The 17,702-nt window shown below is 53.0% G+C and overlaps 1 protein-coding gene across 2 annotated transcripts; it reads left to right on the plus strand.

The window, feature by feature from the left end:
* Positions 1-908: 908 nt before the first annotated feature.
* Positions 909-8,998, plus strand: FGF8 (fibroblast growth factor 8). 2 transcript variants are annotated; one of them, XM_030951365.1, is made up of 5 exons: positions 909-967; positions 1,053-1,089; positions 3,153-3,333; positions 7,533-7,639; positions 8,620-8,998. In XM_030951365.1, the coding sequence occupies exons 1-5, from the start codon at positions 936-938 to the stop codon at positions 8,899-8,901; spliced, it is 639 nt and encodes a 212-aa protein (XP_030807225.1). In that variant the 5' UTR covers positions 909-935; the 3' UTR covers positions 8,902-8,998. The 2 variants fall into 2 exon arrangements, with proteins under 2 accessions (XP_030807225.1, XP_030807226.1); XM_030951366.1 differs by having other exon boundaries at positions 936-967; positions 3,186-3,333.
* The last annotated feature ends 8,704 nt before the right edge of the window (positions 8,999-17,702 follow it).

Raw genomic sequence — 17,702 nt, forward strand, 5'->3', positions numbered from 1 at the left:
CCGCCGCAGCCCCGCCGCAGCCCCCGCCCCGGTGCGCAACAGGTGGCGGGGCCGGGAGGGTCGGGGCTCGCCGGAACAATGCAGCCCTCGGCGGCCCTGCCCGGGCTGCGGGGCTGAGCCCCGTCCCGCCGCCGCCCGGCCCCATGGCCCCGCAGCGCCGGCCCTGAGGGCGCCCGCCCGCTCTACAAGGTAAGCGCCCGGCGGGGATGCTCGCGGAGAAATCGGGGGTGTCCCGCTTCCCACCCCGGTTGCGGAATTTGCTCAGCCTCACTCCTTCTCGAAACTCCGGCCCCCTCCATCCCCCTCCTCCGGTAATCCTTTTAATGTCTGGCACGTCCCGGGAGGGCTCGCCCGCCCGCTCCCAATCCACAACGCGCCCGCGGAGCGGCGAACCCCCAGCGGGGGGAACCGCGTCCCCGACCCACCCTCCGAGCCCTTAAACCCCGTTTTACGGATGGGGAAACTGAGGCACGGGCTGGGGAGGGAGTCCCGCCGACCACTGGCCGCGGAGCCCGGCCCTTAGTGGCAGCCCCAAGCCCCGGCGACACCTGGCCCGCCGCTTGCTTCGCTTCGGCAGGTACCGCCGGGACCGGGAGGGGAGCCGGGGTCCGGCCGGGCTTCCCCCGTGGCGGCTGCCGCCCCCCGGCCGCGCCCGCCCCCGCCGTCGGGGCTGCGGGTCGGCTTCGCCTCCCGCGGCGGCAGCGGGGCCGCGGAGCGGGGCGGGGGGCTCCCCGCGGCAGGGAGCGCCCCGGGGGCTGGCCGGGCGGAGGGGCCACCGGGCCTTTCCCCTCTGTAGCCGCTTGTGCCCTCCTTTCTTTGGGGCGAGGACGTGCCGGCAGGGCGAGAGGAACCGAGGAGCTGAGACAGCGCCGCGCCCCCCGGGCGCTCCCCGCCGCCGCCGGGCCCCGGGCCCCCGGCCCCGCATCGGCGCCGCGATGGACCCCTGCTCTTCGCTCTTCAGCTACGTGTGAGTAGCGGCAGCCGCAGCCCTCCCTCCCCGCGCCCGCAGCCCCCCCCGGCTCACACCTCTCTCCCGCTTTTCCCCCTCCCAGGTTAATGCACTTGTTCGTCCTCTGCCTGCAAGCCCAGGTAAGTGCCCGCTGGGCTGCCCGGCTTTGTTCGCCCCGCGGGGATGGGGGGTGCCCCGCCGCCGCCGAGCGGCTGGGCAGGGAGGGAGACAGGGAAGAGGAGCAGTTTAAAACCCAGGAGACAGAAGTTGCCTGGCTGTAAAAAGCCGGAGCCGAGGGGGACCCCACCTTTCCCGGGACGCAAAATAACGTGCGAGGGACTCCGGCTGCGAGGCAGAGAGTACCGAGACTTCAAGGAGATACGCAGGGTTATCTTAAAGCAGCTTTAATTTCTGTCCCCCCGACCTCTAATTACACTGTGGATACCCCCGTCCCTCTACTCCGTTTTCCCCCCCTACATTGCTTCATGCAAAAAAATAAAGCAGAATTTAAAAAAAGGATAAGAAACCCTGCAAAAGCCCTTAGTAAAAAGCGCAGGTTTTGATTCAGCTTAAAAGTGTCAGACTTTAGCATCGCTGGTTTGTATCGGCAGAGACAGAAGTGACATGAATAGATTAAACGTCCCGGGCAGAGCTTGTGCAACACCCGCATACCAGCAGGCACGCGTCGCTGGGAGCGGTGCGCCTCCAAAACCGGGGTGAAGCCCCCCTTCCCCCTGAGATTACAGGTGCAGAAGCTTTGTTTAAAATGCCCTTTAAGCTACTTTTAAAAATTATTGTTATTTTCCTGGAAGCTTGGGGGGGAAAAAATGGAGTTTCCAGCTGAAAAGTGAAGGGAGCGGAGCACTGGGATTGTGCAGTTGTATAAAAACATAGCTGTAATATTTTGGAGTATGAGATGGAGACCAAATAGCAGCATGGCTAATGACCTCTCCTCCACATGGTACCCTCATCAGAGCTGGGGAGAGAATCCTGCTGCATTATCCAAAACCCTTCTATAGGAAACACACATGCACAGGCAGAAGCAGAGGGAGAGAGATGACATTGTCAAGGGGAGATATCTCTATAAAGCTGGCTTTGGGAGAGCAGCGGCTTTTGCTTTTATTGTGGTTTTCTGTTGTTGTTTAAGACAGGAGGAAATCTTCCCATTTGACGTGGGGGTGGTGGGGGGTAGCCCCAGCCTTCTGATGTTGAAAGGAGCGATCTCCTAACATTTGCTCAGAATACATCTTTATAAATGTCAGGGAGCAGCGAAACTTTCCAGACTTAAAAGAGAGATTTGAGACAAGGGGGGAAAAAGACTTCTGTGCCAGCTCGCGAGCCGGGGCTGAGGGGGGAGCAGGTTTGGCCGCTCGTGAAAATCATTGAAAGCCCAGGAGCAGCAGTGTCGGGTCTGGAGAGGATGGGCTCAGCTGCGGCTCTGGGACTAAAGGGCTCGGTGTTCTGGGGCTAGGGATGACCCTGTGCTGGCAGCAAACAGCTGAGCGGGGATGAGAGCTGTGTTTGCATGGGTAGCACGTTGATATCCTTGGGTTGTTATACTTCTAAATACCTGCACTGAGGTATGGTTTTCTTGTAATTCTTATGCCTCATAGTTCCACCATCTCTGTGAACTTTGTGTTTGAAGAACTTAATAAGTGGGGTACTTGGGAGCAAATAAAGAGCCTGAGACCCAGAGGACAGGCAGCTGTTGAAACTGTTGGGGTGTGTGCCCAGGGCAGCTGAAGCAGTAGTGTGCTCCTGCAGAGGTGAGAGAGGTGTGGGATGAAAGCATCAGCTCCTTGAGAGGACAACAGAGCACTGTCCTGTATGTCCCACCTTGATCCCCTCCAGCTCCCAGCCTTGATGCCTATCTCAAGGTACCCCAGTCCCAGTCAGGACCCACTGAGTCCTGGAGGGGTTTCTGGGGTCACCAAGCCCTGTTCTACTCCCGAGCTACCAGCACCTCTGCTTAGGGCATGTCTGGAGAGGGCACAGCTCTGTACAGGGCTCTGGTCACTGTGTCCCCAAGCTTAATGCTCCTTGTCCTGGAGAGACTTTGATGGCACAGGAGGCACCGCCACGGTCCTGGCTCCTGGCCTCCCGTAAAGCCCAGCTGGAGGCCAGCGATCTCAGCTCAGCCCGCTTGCCCCGCTGAGGAGTAGAGATTATAATGGTGTGTTGTATATTTTTTAATTTCCTAAAGGTAACTGTTCAGTCCCCACCTAATTTTACACAGCATGTGAGGGAGCAAAGCCTGGTGACAGATCAGCTCAGCCGGCGGCTTGTCCGTACCTACCAGCTGTACAGCCGGACCAGCGGGAAACATGTGCAGATCTTGGACAACAAGAAAATCAATGCGATGGCAGAGGATGGGGATGTGCACGGTAAGGACACACGATGGGGGGAGCTGGGGAGGTGTTCTCAGCCCAGCGTGGCGATTGATGATTTCCGTCCTGTTTGTTAGCCAGAAATCGTTAAAATCGTTTGGCTTGTGGGGGCTTGTAAAAGGAGAACATAGGGGTCAGTAATCAGCAGCTGCGTGATTCAAGGTGAGGGCAGGTTCCCTGTGCCAAGGGAGGGGGACCAGTTCTTGAAGGATAGGCTCTGCTTCTTCCTTTTAATTCTTGGTTTGCACCTGACTCAGAGGGCTTGGGGCTGTGGCATCCTGAGCATCATAAGGCATTTTATCCCAGCTCTTTGCAGGGATGGGAATCCCTGAGACTTGCTTTTGAAACAGAAATGTAAATTTGAAAAAGAAGAGGCAGGGAGGAGAAAGGAATGACTGCTTTGGAAGCCTTCCCTGATCTAGGACTGTCTAAAGTGGCATTTTCCTGTCCCATCCCTTCCTTCTCTAAACAAATCACAGGGAAAGGGTCAGTGAGGCAGTCAGCTGCAGGCAAAGATGCTGCGGTGTCTCCAGAGACAAAGCAAGGACTCTGCAAGCGTGAGAGCCTGCGCTCTGCCACGGCCTCTCTGCATCACCCTGGCACCCCCTCCCCAAAACCTCCACCTTCTCTGGGCCAAGGGGACCAGTCCCTCCACTGGGGACTCTCGAAGCCCAAATACTTTGATCGTGTGAGCTCCTGACATGCTGGGATGGTCGGATGCAGCGCCGGGGTCAGTGGGGCCAGCGAGCCCCGGCACTGCCGCGGGGCCAGCTGCGGGAGGCCTGGTCCTGCAGCCGGGGCAGGGAAGCGCCTGTGTTCCTGTGTGCTGCACGCAGGTATCACAACTGATCCTCTTTGGTATTAGCTGCATTTTCCTTTTCTTCCTTGCGTAGTAGAAACAATTTTTTTCTTTGCCTTTCTGGTTTTTGGGGGCTATTTCTTCATTTTGCTTTGGCTGAAAATTTCATGGTGGACATTATCAGTACAAGCACAGTGCAGGTTCCATGTGATGCTCCATACATCCAGAATTAATCTTGCAAATGAGTTATTCCCATCCTGGAGCAGCTCTAACTTGAAAGGGCAGTAGCTAATTTCCGAAGCAAAAAAAAAAGAAAATCCCATCTTGTTTTAGACCTCTAACGCCTGGATTTTAAAAAACAGTTAGTGCATATTTAAATAACAACCAGGTTTAAATACGGCCAGAAGGAGGGGACTGGTGGTGGCTTGAAAAACTCTATTAAAATGTAATAAAAAAAGGTTAAGCATTTGAAGAGCTAAGGAGGAAAATGAAGACTGATCTAAACCAGAAAGAGAACAAGCAGTTTTTCAGATGTAAAGTTTTAAAAGAGTTGCAAGTCTGTAAATGTTAAAATAGAGGTTCAGGATTGTTCTGTATGAATCTCTAGGGAGGCCCCCATGTCTGGAAGAACTATTAAAACGCTTCTTACTTTCACCTTTTTTAACATTTCCTGAATACTTTCTCCTCTTCGCAGTCCAGTTGGGGGATCAAGTGTGTCTCGCTGCATTTTTTCAGCATTTACGTAGCCACTTTCGCTTCAAAGTTTGAGCATGAAACATAATTTTACTGGGATAAATCTGTCACTTAAATGAAAGAATAGAGTTGAAAACGTTAAGCCTCCCCCCTTCCCCAAAAGAGGAAGGGGAAAAAAAAAGGAATCCCCCCCAATGTTATTTAGAAATACACTTTTGTAGCAAAGATCCCCCCTCCTCAAGCCCTTCTTTCTGCTTTTTCCTTTTTTTTTTTTTGTCTCATTTTTGGGGGTGGGCATGTAAAAGGGGTTGATTTATTTTTGCAGATGACCCCTTTCCCCACACTGACATTTTTACAGCCGACTTAACATCGAGTCTGGTGTTTTCAGTTATTTGTCTTAATTGTCAATATTTGATTGACTTTTTTTAATTCTAAGGGAAGGCAGGAGGCTGGTGCAGCCCAGCTCGTCCCTCCCAGGCTGTGCTTGCCACCAAGAAAACCACTGCCAGCTGCAGCTTGGACTCGACCCCACGAGTGGCTGGAGACACCAGCACAGCTCTCTGCCCACTTGCTGGTTTTTGTCTGTGCCCAGGGTTTTCTGTGGGCTGGGGCTGGAGTTTGCAGGGTTCACGCGTTGCCTGCAAGGGTCTAGGGGTGCGAGTCCCTGGGGCCAGGTTGTCTTCATCCTCTGTGGATAAGGGGTCTGGAGCGACACATGGGCTGGGCTCGTGCAGGCCAGCAAACCCGTCTGGGGCTGTAAATCACAGCTGCCCTTTGGGGGAAAAAAAAAAAAGGAGAAAAGTCCAAAAGAGAAGCAATGTGCATCTTTAAAGCAGGGTTTTGTGCTCACTGGGGCCAAGGCCTCCGCACTCCCTCCCTCTATCCCTCTTCATGCCTCCCTTCCTCCCTCCCTCACAGCTCTTTCTATCTCTCAGAGAGAAAAATCAATTCTCCTCAAACCTTTTACTGCCTCCAAGATCAATTCCACCCCTTTCCCCAATATAGATAAATAGGGGGTCACTGTCTCAGTGCTTTGTTTGCAGAGTGCCATCGCTCCCGTGGGTGGTTTTGGGGATGCTATGCACTTGTCAGGCTCTGGGCATTGATCAGCACAGCCTGGAGTTCACTCTTGCCAAATTTCTTGTCTCTGAGTTCAGTCTGTGCCTGCCTAGGAGTAGGGGGATGTGAGTGCATGGTAGCCTGGGAACAAGAGATGCTGCAGGGTGATATTGAGGAGGGGGTGCCTGCATGCCCATCAAGATTGGCCTGTCTAACAGCACCAAATCAGTTGGCCCCAGCAAATTTGGGGATGACCTTTCCATTGGTCAGCTCAGCAGCTGCCAGTACTGCCTGCTTGCTGTCCCCACCCTTGGTGCCATTGACCTCAGTAGCATCTGTCATAAGATGCAGAGCTGAGGCACTGCAGAGACAGAAGGGCATTTGCCCCTAGCCCAGATTGTGATTTAGGCTCAGTTTAACTTGTGTGTGCACCTGCAGCCTCCTTCTGCCATTCAAAGCATCCTCCTGCAGAGCCACATCACTGCCCTCGCTGGGGCTCGCTGGAGGCTGAGCATCCTGGGGTAGAGATGTGCAAGCTGCAGTGAGCTGCAGTCCTGAGAAACTGAGCAGCCCTTGTGCAGGAATCAGAGAGCAAAAATAAGGCATCAACAGACTTAAAACCCATAATGAGAGTGTAGGCTTGGAACCTTTGTGGCCTGTCCTCTAATTGCCTTGCTGGATAGCACTTACAGTACTGTGGGCTGATGCTGGCCAAGAGGTGATGGGACAGTCACAGCGGGCTTTTCAGCATCGTGGGGAGCTCTTTGGTGCTTGGCACAGCACAGAGCTTTTGAGGTGCAAACAGGTAGCCACCATTCCCAGCGGGGCTTGCTCTGGGGACAGCAGCTGCAGGAGCAGGAAGAAGGATGTCCTGTCCCCATCCTCCCCCTTCCCTGGGAATGGATGGGCTTTGGGGCTTGGGTTCCCAGGGTGAAGGCAGGGAGGGAAGGTGACAGGTCTATTTATAGGCAGCCCATCGACCCAGCAATTTGCATAGCTCCTTCGGAAGTCGATCGATGCCTCCATTAAAAAACTGAGACCAAATCAATACGCCCTCTCGACTCGTGCAAAGGTGAAAGGCATTAAAAGGGTGCCTGTCCCCTTCACGCCTCCCCTGCCAGCTGCAAAGTCACTGCTCCTCCTGCAGTCCTGGCCTGGCAGAGGGACACGGAGCAGTGTCCCCTGGGCTGGGGACAGCTGGCAGCACACTGTGCACTTCCAGAAGGTGCTGTCTGGCTCTTGCCCACAGGCACACCCAGACTTGCCTCAGCTTGCAGGGCAGCTGCCTTGTTCTCTGCCAACCAGCGTGTGCCCTGCTCACTGCCCTGCATCCATCTGGGGCACCTCTGTGACACCTGAACCACTGAGCCCTGTGGAGCTGGGTAAAACAGAGCTACTCCCCGTCCAGCACAGCTCAAGGTGGCAGAGGGACATGTCCAAGGTCATGCAGGGACATAGGGGCAAGTTAAGGGGGAAGGGGGGACAGGCTGTATCTTAACCTCATGTGCTGATTTTAGGGATCTCTGGCCCAACTGCCAGAGATCAGGTGCCTGCAGTGCCCAGCATCAGGGTGCATTGCTGGGGCCTCCTTGCCTGTGCCAGCCCTATCCCACAGCCCCTCTGACCTCCCTCCCTCTCTCCCCAGCCAAGCTCATCGTGGAGACAGACACCTTTGGGAGCCGCGTGCGTATCAAGGGGGCAGCCACAGGTTTCTACATCTGCATGAACAAGAAGGGGAAGCTGATTGGCAAGGTAGGGTGCAGGGGTATGGGCAGGGCACTGCTGGGGACACGAGTGGGGACTGCCTGGAGATGAGCTCTGCCTTTTAGGAGCAGGGGAAAAGCCATCCTGCAGCCTGAGGGGGAGCAAGAGAGGTGGGCGGGTGCCGTGTGGGGCACATTCCTTCTATCTCTCGGAACAAATAGGCGGATTGCTGCTCTATTCTCCACGATTACATGGTACAAGTGCCAGGAATGTTAAGATGCTCCATGGGGCTGGCCCCAAGGCCAGACCCCACCACCCGCTGGTTTGTCATGCAGCTTCTGTGCCTTGTGCCCCTTCCCGTGGTGGGGGGGCTGGACATGCCAAATCCCTCCAGACCAGTGATTATCTGCAAGGATTTTCCACGGCAGCTGCTTCCTGGGGGCTGCCCCATGTGGGTCCCTCTCTAGTCCTGCTACTGCCCATCATGGGGGGGAGCTCAGTTCCTGGCTACCCCCTGGTCCCCCCTGATCTGTGGGCACCATCACCACTGACCTCATGTCACTCCTCCTGCCACTCAATGCTCCTTGATGCCCCTCCTCTATTAAAGACCCCAGGGGAACAGGATGGGTGGGTGAATTGGGATGGAGAGTTCACTTATGGTTACATCCAGGCACAGATGGAGGCTAAAGTTCCCTCGTGGCTGTGGGGGAAGTTAAGGGTGGGATGTTCCCCCATGGATGTGGTGGAAGTTAAGGCTGGGATGTTCCCCTATGGACATGGTGAAAGTTAAGGCTGGGACCAGCTGGACTGGTACAAAAGCAGCAGCGAGCAGTGCTTGTATCTCAATGCCTTCTCCCTGCAGCTTGTTAGGGAAAAGCACATATTGGGCAATTCTGACTTGTGGGAGAAGTGAGCCTTTGGCTGCCCCCAAGTTCTGCAGCCAGCAGTCAGCGCAGGGTGGGGCAGTGAGAAGCAGCCCTCCGAGAGAGTGCCTGTTGCTTAAATCTCTGCTCCTGTCCCCTTGTCAGAGCAATGGCAAAGGCAAGGACTGTGTCTTCACGGAGATCGTGCTGGAGAACAACTACACGGCGCTGCAGAACGCCAAGTACGAGGGCTGGTACATGGCCTTCACCCGCAAGGGCCGCCCCCGCAAGGGCTCCAAGACCCGGCAGCACCAGCGGGAGGTGCATTTCATGAAGAGGCTTCCCAAGGGCCACCAGACCACCGAGCCCCACAGACGCTTTGAGTTCCTCAACTACCCCTTCAACCGGAGAAGTAAAAGGACTAGAAACTCCCGAGCGGGCCCTTGATGTGCCTGCCCCGCCTCCTCTGCCTGCATCTCTCCTGGAGGATGCTCCTCTGAGCTTGGTGGACTATATGTAGAGACTTTCCCATATGGGTATTAAGGAAAACAAAAAAAAAAAGGGAGGGGGGAGGATAAAAAAAATTACCTGCTCTAGTTGTTGGTACTTTTGGGGGGGTGTTTGGTTTTTACAAAAAAAGGAAAAAAACAAGAGGAAAAAAATGAGAGAGGCTCTATTTTTGTACTCCAGCTTTAAAAGTAATGAAACATTCAAAGACTGGTGAAGGGAGAAGAGCCCTTCACTTAGAAATGTTCTAGTCTGTTTGGGGTTGCGCTTTATTTTGTAATTTTTTTTTTTTTTGTAGCTCTAGAGGGAAAGGAATTAAAAAATCATGTTTAAAACAAACAAGCAAAAAACCATAGAAATCCAAATCTGGAAGCGATGTGCTACTTAAATGAACTGAACTAATGCTATGCTTGCTGGAGAAGCTGGAAAACAGCTGAGAGGAGGGGATTTGTTCTGGAGGTGGTTGGAGGCCTCCTAGGCGGTTTTTGCAGCCTGGGTGATGTGGGGACACTGCCAGTGGGGGCTGACTGTGACGCCTTGGGTGAGGACCACTGGATGCTTTCTTTCCTTGGATGTGCCTACTTCTCTGGCTGAGCAAGGGGTTGCTGGAAGTCACATCTTTCTGAGAATGCTGCTGGCTTCCCAACTCTCAACGTACTTTTTTTCTCAGGAGGGGACAGGGGTGATGGATTCCCCAGAGAAAGTCCTGAACTGACTTGGTACCTCTTACCTACGGGAGCATCTTTGGCATTTGGTTTGTTTTAAAGTACTAAGGTACAGCTGCTGTGGAGCGGGCTGATAACTGGTATTATTTTTTTCCCCATGTGGAAAATGTGAACTTCTCACCAAAAATTGATATTTTTTTCTGTCTATATTTTTTTATGAGATGCAAGTTTTCATCCATAAAATTAAACAAAGTTTACAAATTATTGTGGAGCCATTTCAGGCTGTTTTGTTGTGATATTCAGTATCTTGTCATAATAGTTGGTGCTTCCATTGCTAACCATCTCCAAAAGTTTTCTGATCAGAAATACTGCTACCCTTGCCCCCCCAGGAAAGGAGGGGTTTCTTTCAAAATTTCTCTATTGACAGAAGTCCAATTTTATATTAAGAAGAAAAAAAAAAACAAACCAAAGGAAACATTTAATCTCTTGAGTGAACATCCTCAGCCAGCCCTGCTCTGCACATGCTGCCCTGGGACTGTGACTCTCTCCAGAGGGTTAAACCAATTATTCTTCATGGGGAGGGCAAACAAAGACACTGGATAGGAGCCAGAACCAGGGGTGACTTTTCATCCAATCTTTTTTGATTGTTTGAGGTTTTTCCTGTTTCCTTGAGGATTTTTGTTTTGTTTTGGTTGTGTACAAATTGAATATGAAATGACTGAAATATTTATTTAATATGTGCATTAAAAGTTTGTATTAGTCTAACTGAGCCTGATGCTTTCCAGGGAGGGGCTGGGGGCTGGACAGACATTGGAGAGGGATGACAGAGGATGGCAGTGAGGTGCAGGATGGGGCTGAGGCTGCTGGTTGGTGCGATTTCCTTCCCAAGGGAACAGCTCTGGAAAATGGGACACTGCCCCAAGATTTTGTACCCAGATGAGTCTTGTGGAAATTGTGGTTTTCCTTGCAGCAGATTCCAGATTTAATGTGCAGATGCCACCTTCTTGAGGTGTGGGAGCAAGGCACACTGCAGGTTGAACGGGGACAGAGTAATGGAGCCTTGACCACTGCTTTCGAGGATGGGATGAAACTTTCCAAGAGAAAGCTGCCATCTGCTCCTCTCTTTTGCTGTGCAAAATGGGCTTTGCATCCCCTCCTTCAGAGAATACTCAACCCTGCTGCAGTGCTGGGTCTTGCTTACAGGAGCTGACCAGGGATTCAGATATGGAGCAGTTCTAAAGTGTGGAAGCATGCAAGAATAAAACTGTGGAATGTGTTAAACTGCCCAAGTGTGGCAGCCCTGCAAGGTGCATCTCAGCATCACTGGTGCCAGCCCTGGGTTTGCTGCAATGCTCATGGGGTGCCTGTGACATGACTGGGTGCTCAGGCTGGGACTGATCTGTGGGTGTGAGGCCGAGCCTTGCCCTGGCTGACACAGCAGCCTGGGCTGAGCTGGCAGTATTTGTCAATACTTTCAAGGAGGGAAAAGAAGGGGCTGAGCACTTGGCCTTGCTCTGCACCTGAGCATCCTGCTGCATCAGGGAGATCAAGGATGTTGCTTGAGCCACAGGACAGCATGGATGGCTTTTGTCTGACGGTTCCAGGAGGGACCCGAGGGCTGCAGAAGCCTGAGGATGACACCGGGGGCAGACTTTGTTGTGGTTTACAGACGGCAGGAATTAAAAGTGAATTGCTCCTGGTCTTTCCCCAGGCAGAGATGGTGTTTGATAGTCCTTAATGGTTGCTTTTCTTACTTTAATTTGTCTAACTGCTTTTCCTAATGGCTTTGTGAACATGAGTGAATTGGTGCCAGGTGCCTGCTGCAGGTACGGGCAGCAGAGGCACAGGACTGGCCGCATGTCTCCTGTCTTGTTACAAATGCCCCGCCTGTGGTAGGGAAGGGCATGGTGTGGGTGCTCAGCCTCCAGTAAGGCGGTTCCCCCACCTCTGCCACTCTGGGATGCAGCCAAGAGCTGGGGCAGTGAGCAGCCAGCAGCCTGGGCTTTGAGGTGGGTACGGACACTCCTGTGTCCCCACACAGCTCTGTACCACACCAGCCCCCAAATCCTGCTCTCTGCTGTGCCACAGTGAAGGCACCCAGGCCTGGCCTCTGGGAAGGAATCCCCAGCTCACCTGGTCCATGGCTAGTCAGCCGCTTCTCATAGAAGGGCTTTTGGGTGGCCATGGAGCACTACAGCTTGAGACTTTGTTCATTGTTTGAATTTGTCTGACTTTAGCTCCTCATCAACAAAGGTTGTTTCACCATTGCTTGGAACATTAAAGACCCTAATTCTAGTGAGTTAATGAGTAAGTGAATTAATTAATGGTTCCTCATATCCTGTCTCTGCACTGATACCACTTCATCCTTGGTGAGTCTGGAGGAGCTCAGGCTCCTCCTGGCCCTGCACGGTGCTGTGTACAGGGTCCCCAGGGCTGGTGGCTTCCACCACCCATGCAGGGAGGTGGGGACAGTCCCTGGTGATATCTGCTGTCCCTCCACAGTTACAGGAACCCTGGCTGATATTTGAATGCATAGGGTCAACCATCAACCCAGGAATCTGGGACTTTTCCTTTTTCCTTCTTCATCAGCAGGTGTGTGATCCAAGCTGGAGAATCACAGCCCTCCAAGGGCCCTGGGGACTGCAGGGTGCTGAGATGGGGCTGGATGCAGGAGAGGGCTGGGGAGGGGGGTTTGCTTTTGTTAACTCATGCTATTAGATGGGTGTTTTGGGCAGAAACCCCTGCTTTGAGCCAGCAGAGTCCTTGTGGTGGGCATGTGCCTGTTGCTAATGCCACCATTCCCAGTGTCACCCTGCAGCCCCCTCACTGCCACCAGCTGGCCGGAGGGAGGTGGCAGATGCAGCAGGAGAGGGGCCTTGCTGCTCTGGCTGTTGGAGCAGGGATGATGCCCCATCCTGAGCTCCAAGCAGTGGCGTCCCTGCCTGGACAGGGCTTCACCATGAGGACACAGCGACAAGGCTGGAGCTGAGCAACCTTTGGGAGACTCCACCTTGCCAGAGCACAGGGAAGCCCATCTGGTCCAGCCAGCTGACACAGGGTAAGAAGTAAATGTGGGGTGAACACACCAGGGCAGCACCAGGCAGGAGAAAGAGCTGCTTTCAGGTTAGATGCTGCTGTGGGTGCTCCATCCCTGGCAGTGTTCAAGACCAGGTTGGATGGGACTTTGAGCAATCTGATCCAGTGGAAGGTATCCCTGTCCATGGCAGGGCACTTGGAACTAAAGGACCTTTAAAGTCCCTTCCAATCCAAACCATTCTGTGATTCTCTGGCAGAGAAATAAAGTAGCAGGCAGCAATAAACTGAAGTGGCAAGAAAAGGGGTATGTGCTGTCTGAGCAGGGGCTGCACCCCTGCTTTTTCAACCAAACCTTTTGGCACATGCTGTCTCTGCTCCCACCCCTTCTCTGTTGACAACTTTTCCACGAGGTCTGCTTGGATATGGGTGCCCACTGAGCAGGGTGGGCTGTGGCAGGGCTGGGGCTTGCCCAGGCTCCCTTAGGCAGCTTGGGAAGGACGACTGGGCTGTTTGTTTATTGCATCAGGCTCAGCTTTCAAACATTTCCCTGCCATCCCCCTCCCCCTCCTTTAATTAATTCTGGGTAAGAAGTTCTGGCTTTATTGTGCCACCGAACTGAGGGCTCCCTGTGGGAAAAGTCACACCTTCTGAACAGCTTCTGATACCATGCAAATGAAGGACAAGTCCAGGAAACGCTTTCATCTCAGACCTGTCCAGCCCCCTGCCCATTAATTACACACATTTCATTTGTGTGAGAGCAATTCCTCTCGGGGAGGGGGTGGGGGGTGGCTGCAGCTTGTGGATCATCTCAGCCCCCCTCTATAAAGCCTCCTCCTTGGAAGGGATTTATAGCCAGAAATGGGGATGCTCAGGGACCCAGTGGGGGATCTCATATTTTGGCCACTCCAAACCACACCGGCTGTTGGTGGGCTGTATCCTGCCAGCAGGGAGGGCTCAGCACTGCTCTGTGCCCTGCTCCACACCAGCGAGGCCTGGCTGAGGAGCCAAGTGGAGCATCCTGGAGGGAGACACAAGCGGAGCAGAAATGAGCTCAGTGCTGTCACAGGGGAATGGCCCTCCAGGGCCAGGAGCTCATGAGTTAGATTGCTTTGGGCAGGGTGGCCACAAAATGAGTCTCACATGAGGAAACATCCTTCTGTGCTGCTACAGTGCTCAGCTTGTATTGAGGGACAGCACCATACTCTGACAGGGCACAAAATCTTCTTGGCCACAGGGGGACCAGACTCGATGCTCCTTCTGAGCCTTGGTCCCTCTCTGCTCCTCTCCTCTCCTTCCCACACAGGTTGTCTGACCACAGGGTGCAGCCAAAGGCACCCCAGGCTGGTTCCTCTTTTCCTGAGTCTGATGGGGAGTCGGGTCCAGACCCAGGAGAAGGTGCAGAGAGGGGGGATGTGGAGTACAGTTGTTTTTCACAGCCAGTTTCCTGGCCACAGTAATAACACTTAGCACTTCTGTAGCACCTGGGATGCTCCAACACCTACACATATGCTCCTGATTACCACTCTGCTTCCCATTTGCAGCGTTCCTGCCCCCTCCCCAGGCACACCTACAGCACTATCAGTTCTCCCTTAGAAATGGGGCTGCCCTCCAGTTCCTGTGGCTTTGCTGCAGAAGACCTTTGATGGCTAAGTTTGCTCTCTGCTTTCCTCCTGGACAAGGATGTGCTGTGGCCTCTGGTGTTGACAACCCATGGGCCCAGGGAGACGTGGCCCCTGTGGCTTGGTACACCTCTTGGGAGAGGTTGGAGGGATGTTTGGGACTGGGCTAATGGCAGCCTGCAGCCTTTGCAGGGTCAAAGTCAGCATGAAACTGGTGCCAGGCTCCAGCAGAACTCCTTGTGCACCCACTGGCCCTTCACCACATCAGCTGCAGACCAGAGAGGGCTCGTGTGTGGATTGGTTGAAGGTTATGGCTGTAACTCCAGGTTGCCTAATGGCCAGGTACTGTGCAAGGAAATGCACCTCAGATTTGCTGTTCTGGGAGCAGAGGGGATGTCCTTGGGCTTCATGTGACCTACAGCATCTCTCCTGTGTTTATAGGATCTGTAACACTGGAATGTCCTTCCAGGCTGTGTGGTGTCCAAGATAAAACCATAGTCCTAGATCAGAGGCTGGGGGAGGCTTGGCTGTGATGAAAGAACCATTTCAGCCATGTCCAGGTATTATCACTTTGCTAAGGTTGTGCTGTTGGTTGTTGTGGACTGGAAATGGGATGCTGAGGGCTGTCAGAGCCTCCCCAGTTTGGTGAATGCCTGATCTGTGCCACTGCTCCCATCCAAGGCCTCTGTTCAGCCATAGGAGTAACCCCTTCTAACCATGACCATGCCACTGTGAAGGGTCCTTGCTTCCTGGGCTGGCTTCTCCTGCCAGTGTGGCCAGAAGTGCTTTCTAATTGTTTGCCTCTCAAAGATTCATAGCAGGAGGAGAAGGAAAAAAATCTCAGCCTCTTTCTGTGATTGTTTTTGCAAACTCTTTCTGCTGTAGTAGCACGTCTTGGTGGCTGGAATCGCCTCTTTAATGAGCTGCTCCAGAGTTAGGAGCAGCCCTTGTCCCAAAGACATCATGTTTCCTGTGGTCCACTGTAGCAGGTGCCATAAGCTGTCCAGATAAACATAAACATGGGTCCAGTTGCTACCACAGCAAAAAAGAGTCCTGAGAAGGGATTTGAAGAAGAGCTGGAAGGTGTCCCTGTGGAAGTTCGTGGCAATTTTTAAGAAAACTCCAATTACAACATTAAAAAAACCCCGTAAGTTCCTCCTGAAGTGCAGGATGAGACCTAGGCTGTACATCCATAGAATTTTGACTATCAGGATGTGAAATAGGACCTTGAGGGCTGGCTGTGCCTGCTCAGGCCCCGGGCTGTGGCTGTGCTCCCTATCTCCCCATGAGAAGCAGAAGCCCAGCTGGGAGCCAGCCCTTTGGTAATGGCCTGCGAATTTCCCCGGGCTCTGTTAATTGCTGCCTGGCTACTGGTTACAGCTCCAAGTCAATTGCTGGGAGTGTTGGGCCCTGCAAAACAACCCCTTGAAATCAGTTGTTAGCCCAATTAACAACCAGTTTGGCTTGGGTTCAGGCTGTTAACCATCAAACAGCTAACTGCTGGTAATGATTGATTTCTCAGCAGTTGGGGCTGCAGTGGAGGAGCCAACCTGTGTCACAAAATGCCATTGAAACCAAAATTCTGTGAATGCATCTGGCTCAGGCAAACGTTTGAGTTGTCCCACACCAGTGGAGCAGGCAAGGGGATGATCAGAACTTTTATCCATTTTGATTAAAAGAGGATGCATTGGTGTGTGTTGGGATGAACTGGCAGCCACCAGAACAGGGCTGCCACCACACAGTGCTCCAGGAAGACAGGCACCACTCTTTGTTGGACAACCACTGATACTCAGGGGGCATCATGGCATTCCAGGCCCCCACTGGGAACTGCTCATTGTCCAGCTTTCTTCCACAGTCACTGTTCCAGCCAGAAAACCTGCACAGGTTAGTGTATCTCGTTTGGATGTTAAGGTGTTTCCACAAACCAGCACTTCCATCTGCACCACCAGCCAGGAGCTTGCACAGGGACAGCAGCTCCTATCAGCATCTGCAAGCTTGGGATATCTCCATAGCAGCCTGGGACACTGTGCTTGCTGGAAGGCAGTGTAGACTTCTCTGCAGGTGTGAGCATCTCTACAAAAACGATAAAATACTCTTTTGGTATTTTATACTTTGGGTATTTCACTCTTTGGGTTCAGGCAGGGTTTGTTTTGTTTTGCTGCTGGTCAGGTCTTCATCCTTTTCCCTCCACAGTTTCAGGCCCTGGTTCTCCACTGTGCCCCGACAGGCTGGTTCAAAGACATTGCTGGTGTTACACCAAGAGCTTTTTCCCCCGGGGATATTTTCCCCCTGATCAAAGTGTCTGATTCAAGCTGTAGCATGTTTGGGGAGGAGGAGGAGGACAGCCACCTGTTAAGGAAAGACTTTGAAAATGCAGAGGATGCACTGCAGAGGTTGGCTTTGTGAAATGTAGGCTCCAACACAGGGTGAGGAGTGCGCGCCCTGACGAGCAGCACTATGGTGGTTGTGCTTTTGTGAGTACTCAGGGGCCTGTGCTCCTGCCAGGGCCTCAGCTCTGAAGCCTGAGCTGTTTCTGAAGCTGGAACCTGGTGCCTTTCAGCAGGACGTGCTCCTGAGACCCATGCAGATGTTTCGAAGATCTTCCTGCAGGGTTCCTCTAGGTGCAGATCTGGTTCTGCCTGGAGCCATGCTTTCCTGTCCTTTCACTGCAAGTATGACCATCCCAGACCAGTGCATGGTGCATGTTTTCTGTAATTAGCTGTATTAGATCCTTGGGCACACAGGACAGAGTTGCTTATTTCATCAGATACCTACTAAAAGAAGCTGTGTTCTCTCCCACATTGGGATTACCTTGCCACCCATGCTGGGGGGGCTGGGTTGCAGCTGAAACTCCTCCATGCCAGGCAGTGCCTGTGCAGTGAGCCTCTGCATCCAGGAGGTCAGTCAGGATTTCACCTCCAATGTGTACAAGAAGAAACTGGTTCTTACAAAAGTAAAAATGAGGAGTTTGGGGTAAGCAGACTATCCAGTTTTCTCACTCATCGTGTCTGTGAGCAAATGTTTTACTTGCAGCTGATGCATTTGAGTGGGCTGAGTTACAGCAGTCCCAGTCTGTGCATCTTCTGGTTGTCCCATTCCCCCTGAGCTGCTGCTGAGCACATCCTTCCAGGTGGTGCTGGTGGGTGCCTCTTGCCTGCTGCAGCTGGATGAGCTCTGCCTGCTCAGAGTTTTGTATACCAGAGAAGGTCAGCTATAAACAGAAACGATTGGTTTTGTTGGGGGCCCTTTTTAGACATCAAAAATGCTCCATCATCACCAGGCTGGCTTAGCTTTCAGCAGCCAATGCAAACAGAGCCAAACCCTCAGCAGAGAATTTAGCAAGAGAAGAGCGCAGACTTTCCAGAGCTATTCTGCCAAAGTATCACATCCTCATTCCTCCTTATACTTTGTGCCACATCAG

The sequence above is a fragment of the Camarhynchus parvulus genome, chromosome 6, assembly GCF_901933205.1.
Source record: "Camarhynchus parvulus chromosome 6, STF_HiC, whole genome shotgun sequence".
In the NCBI taxonomy this organism is placed as follows: Eukaryota; Metazoa; Chordata; class Aves; order Passeriformes; family Thraupidae; genus Camarhynchus; species Camarhynchus parvulus.

What these genes read in the sequence shown, in the direction of transcription:
- FGF8 (XM_030951365.1), top strand. Translation starts at nt 936, where the DNA reads ATGGACCCCTGCTCTTCGCTCTTCAGCTACGT. An exon ending in TCCTCTGCCTGCAAGCCCAG is followed by an intron (nt 1,090 to 3,152) that starts GTAAGTGCCCGC and finishes AATTTCCTAAAG; the next exon opens with GTAACTGTTCAGTCCCCACC. An exon ending in AGAGGATGGGGATGTGCACG is followed by an intron (nt 3,334 to 7,532) that starts GTAAGGACACAC and finishes CTCTCTCCCCAG; the next exon opens with CCAAGCTCATCGTGGAGACA.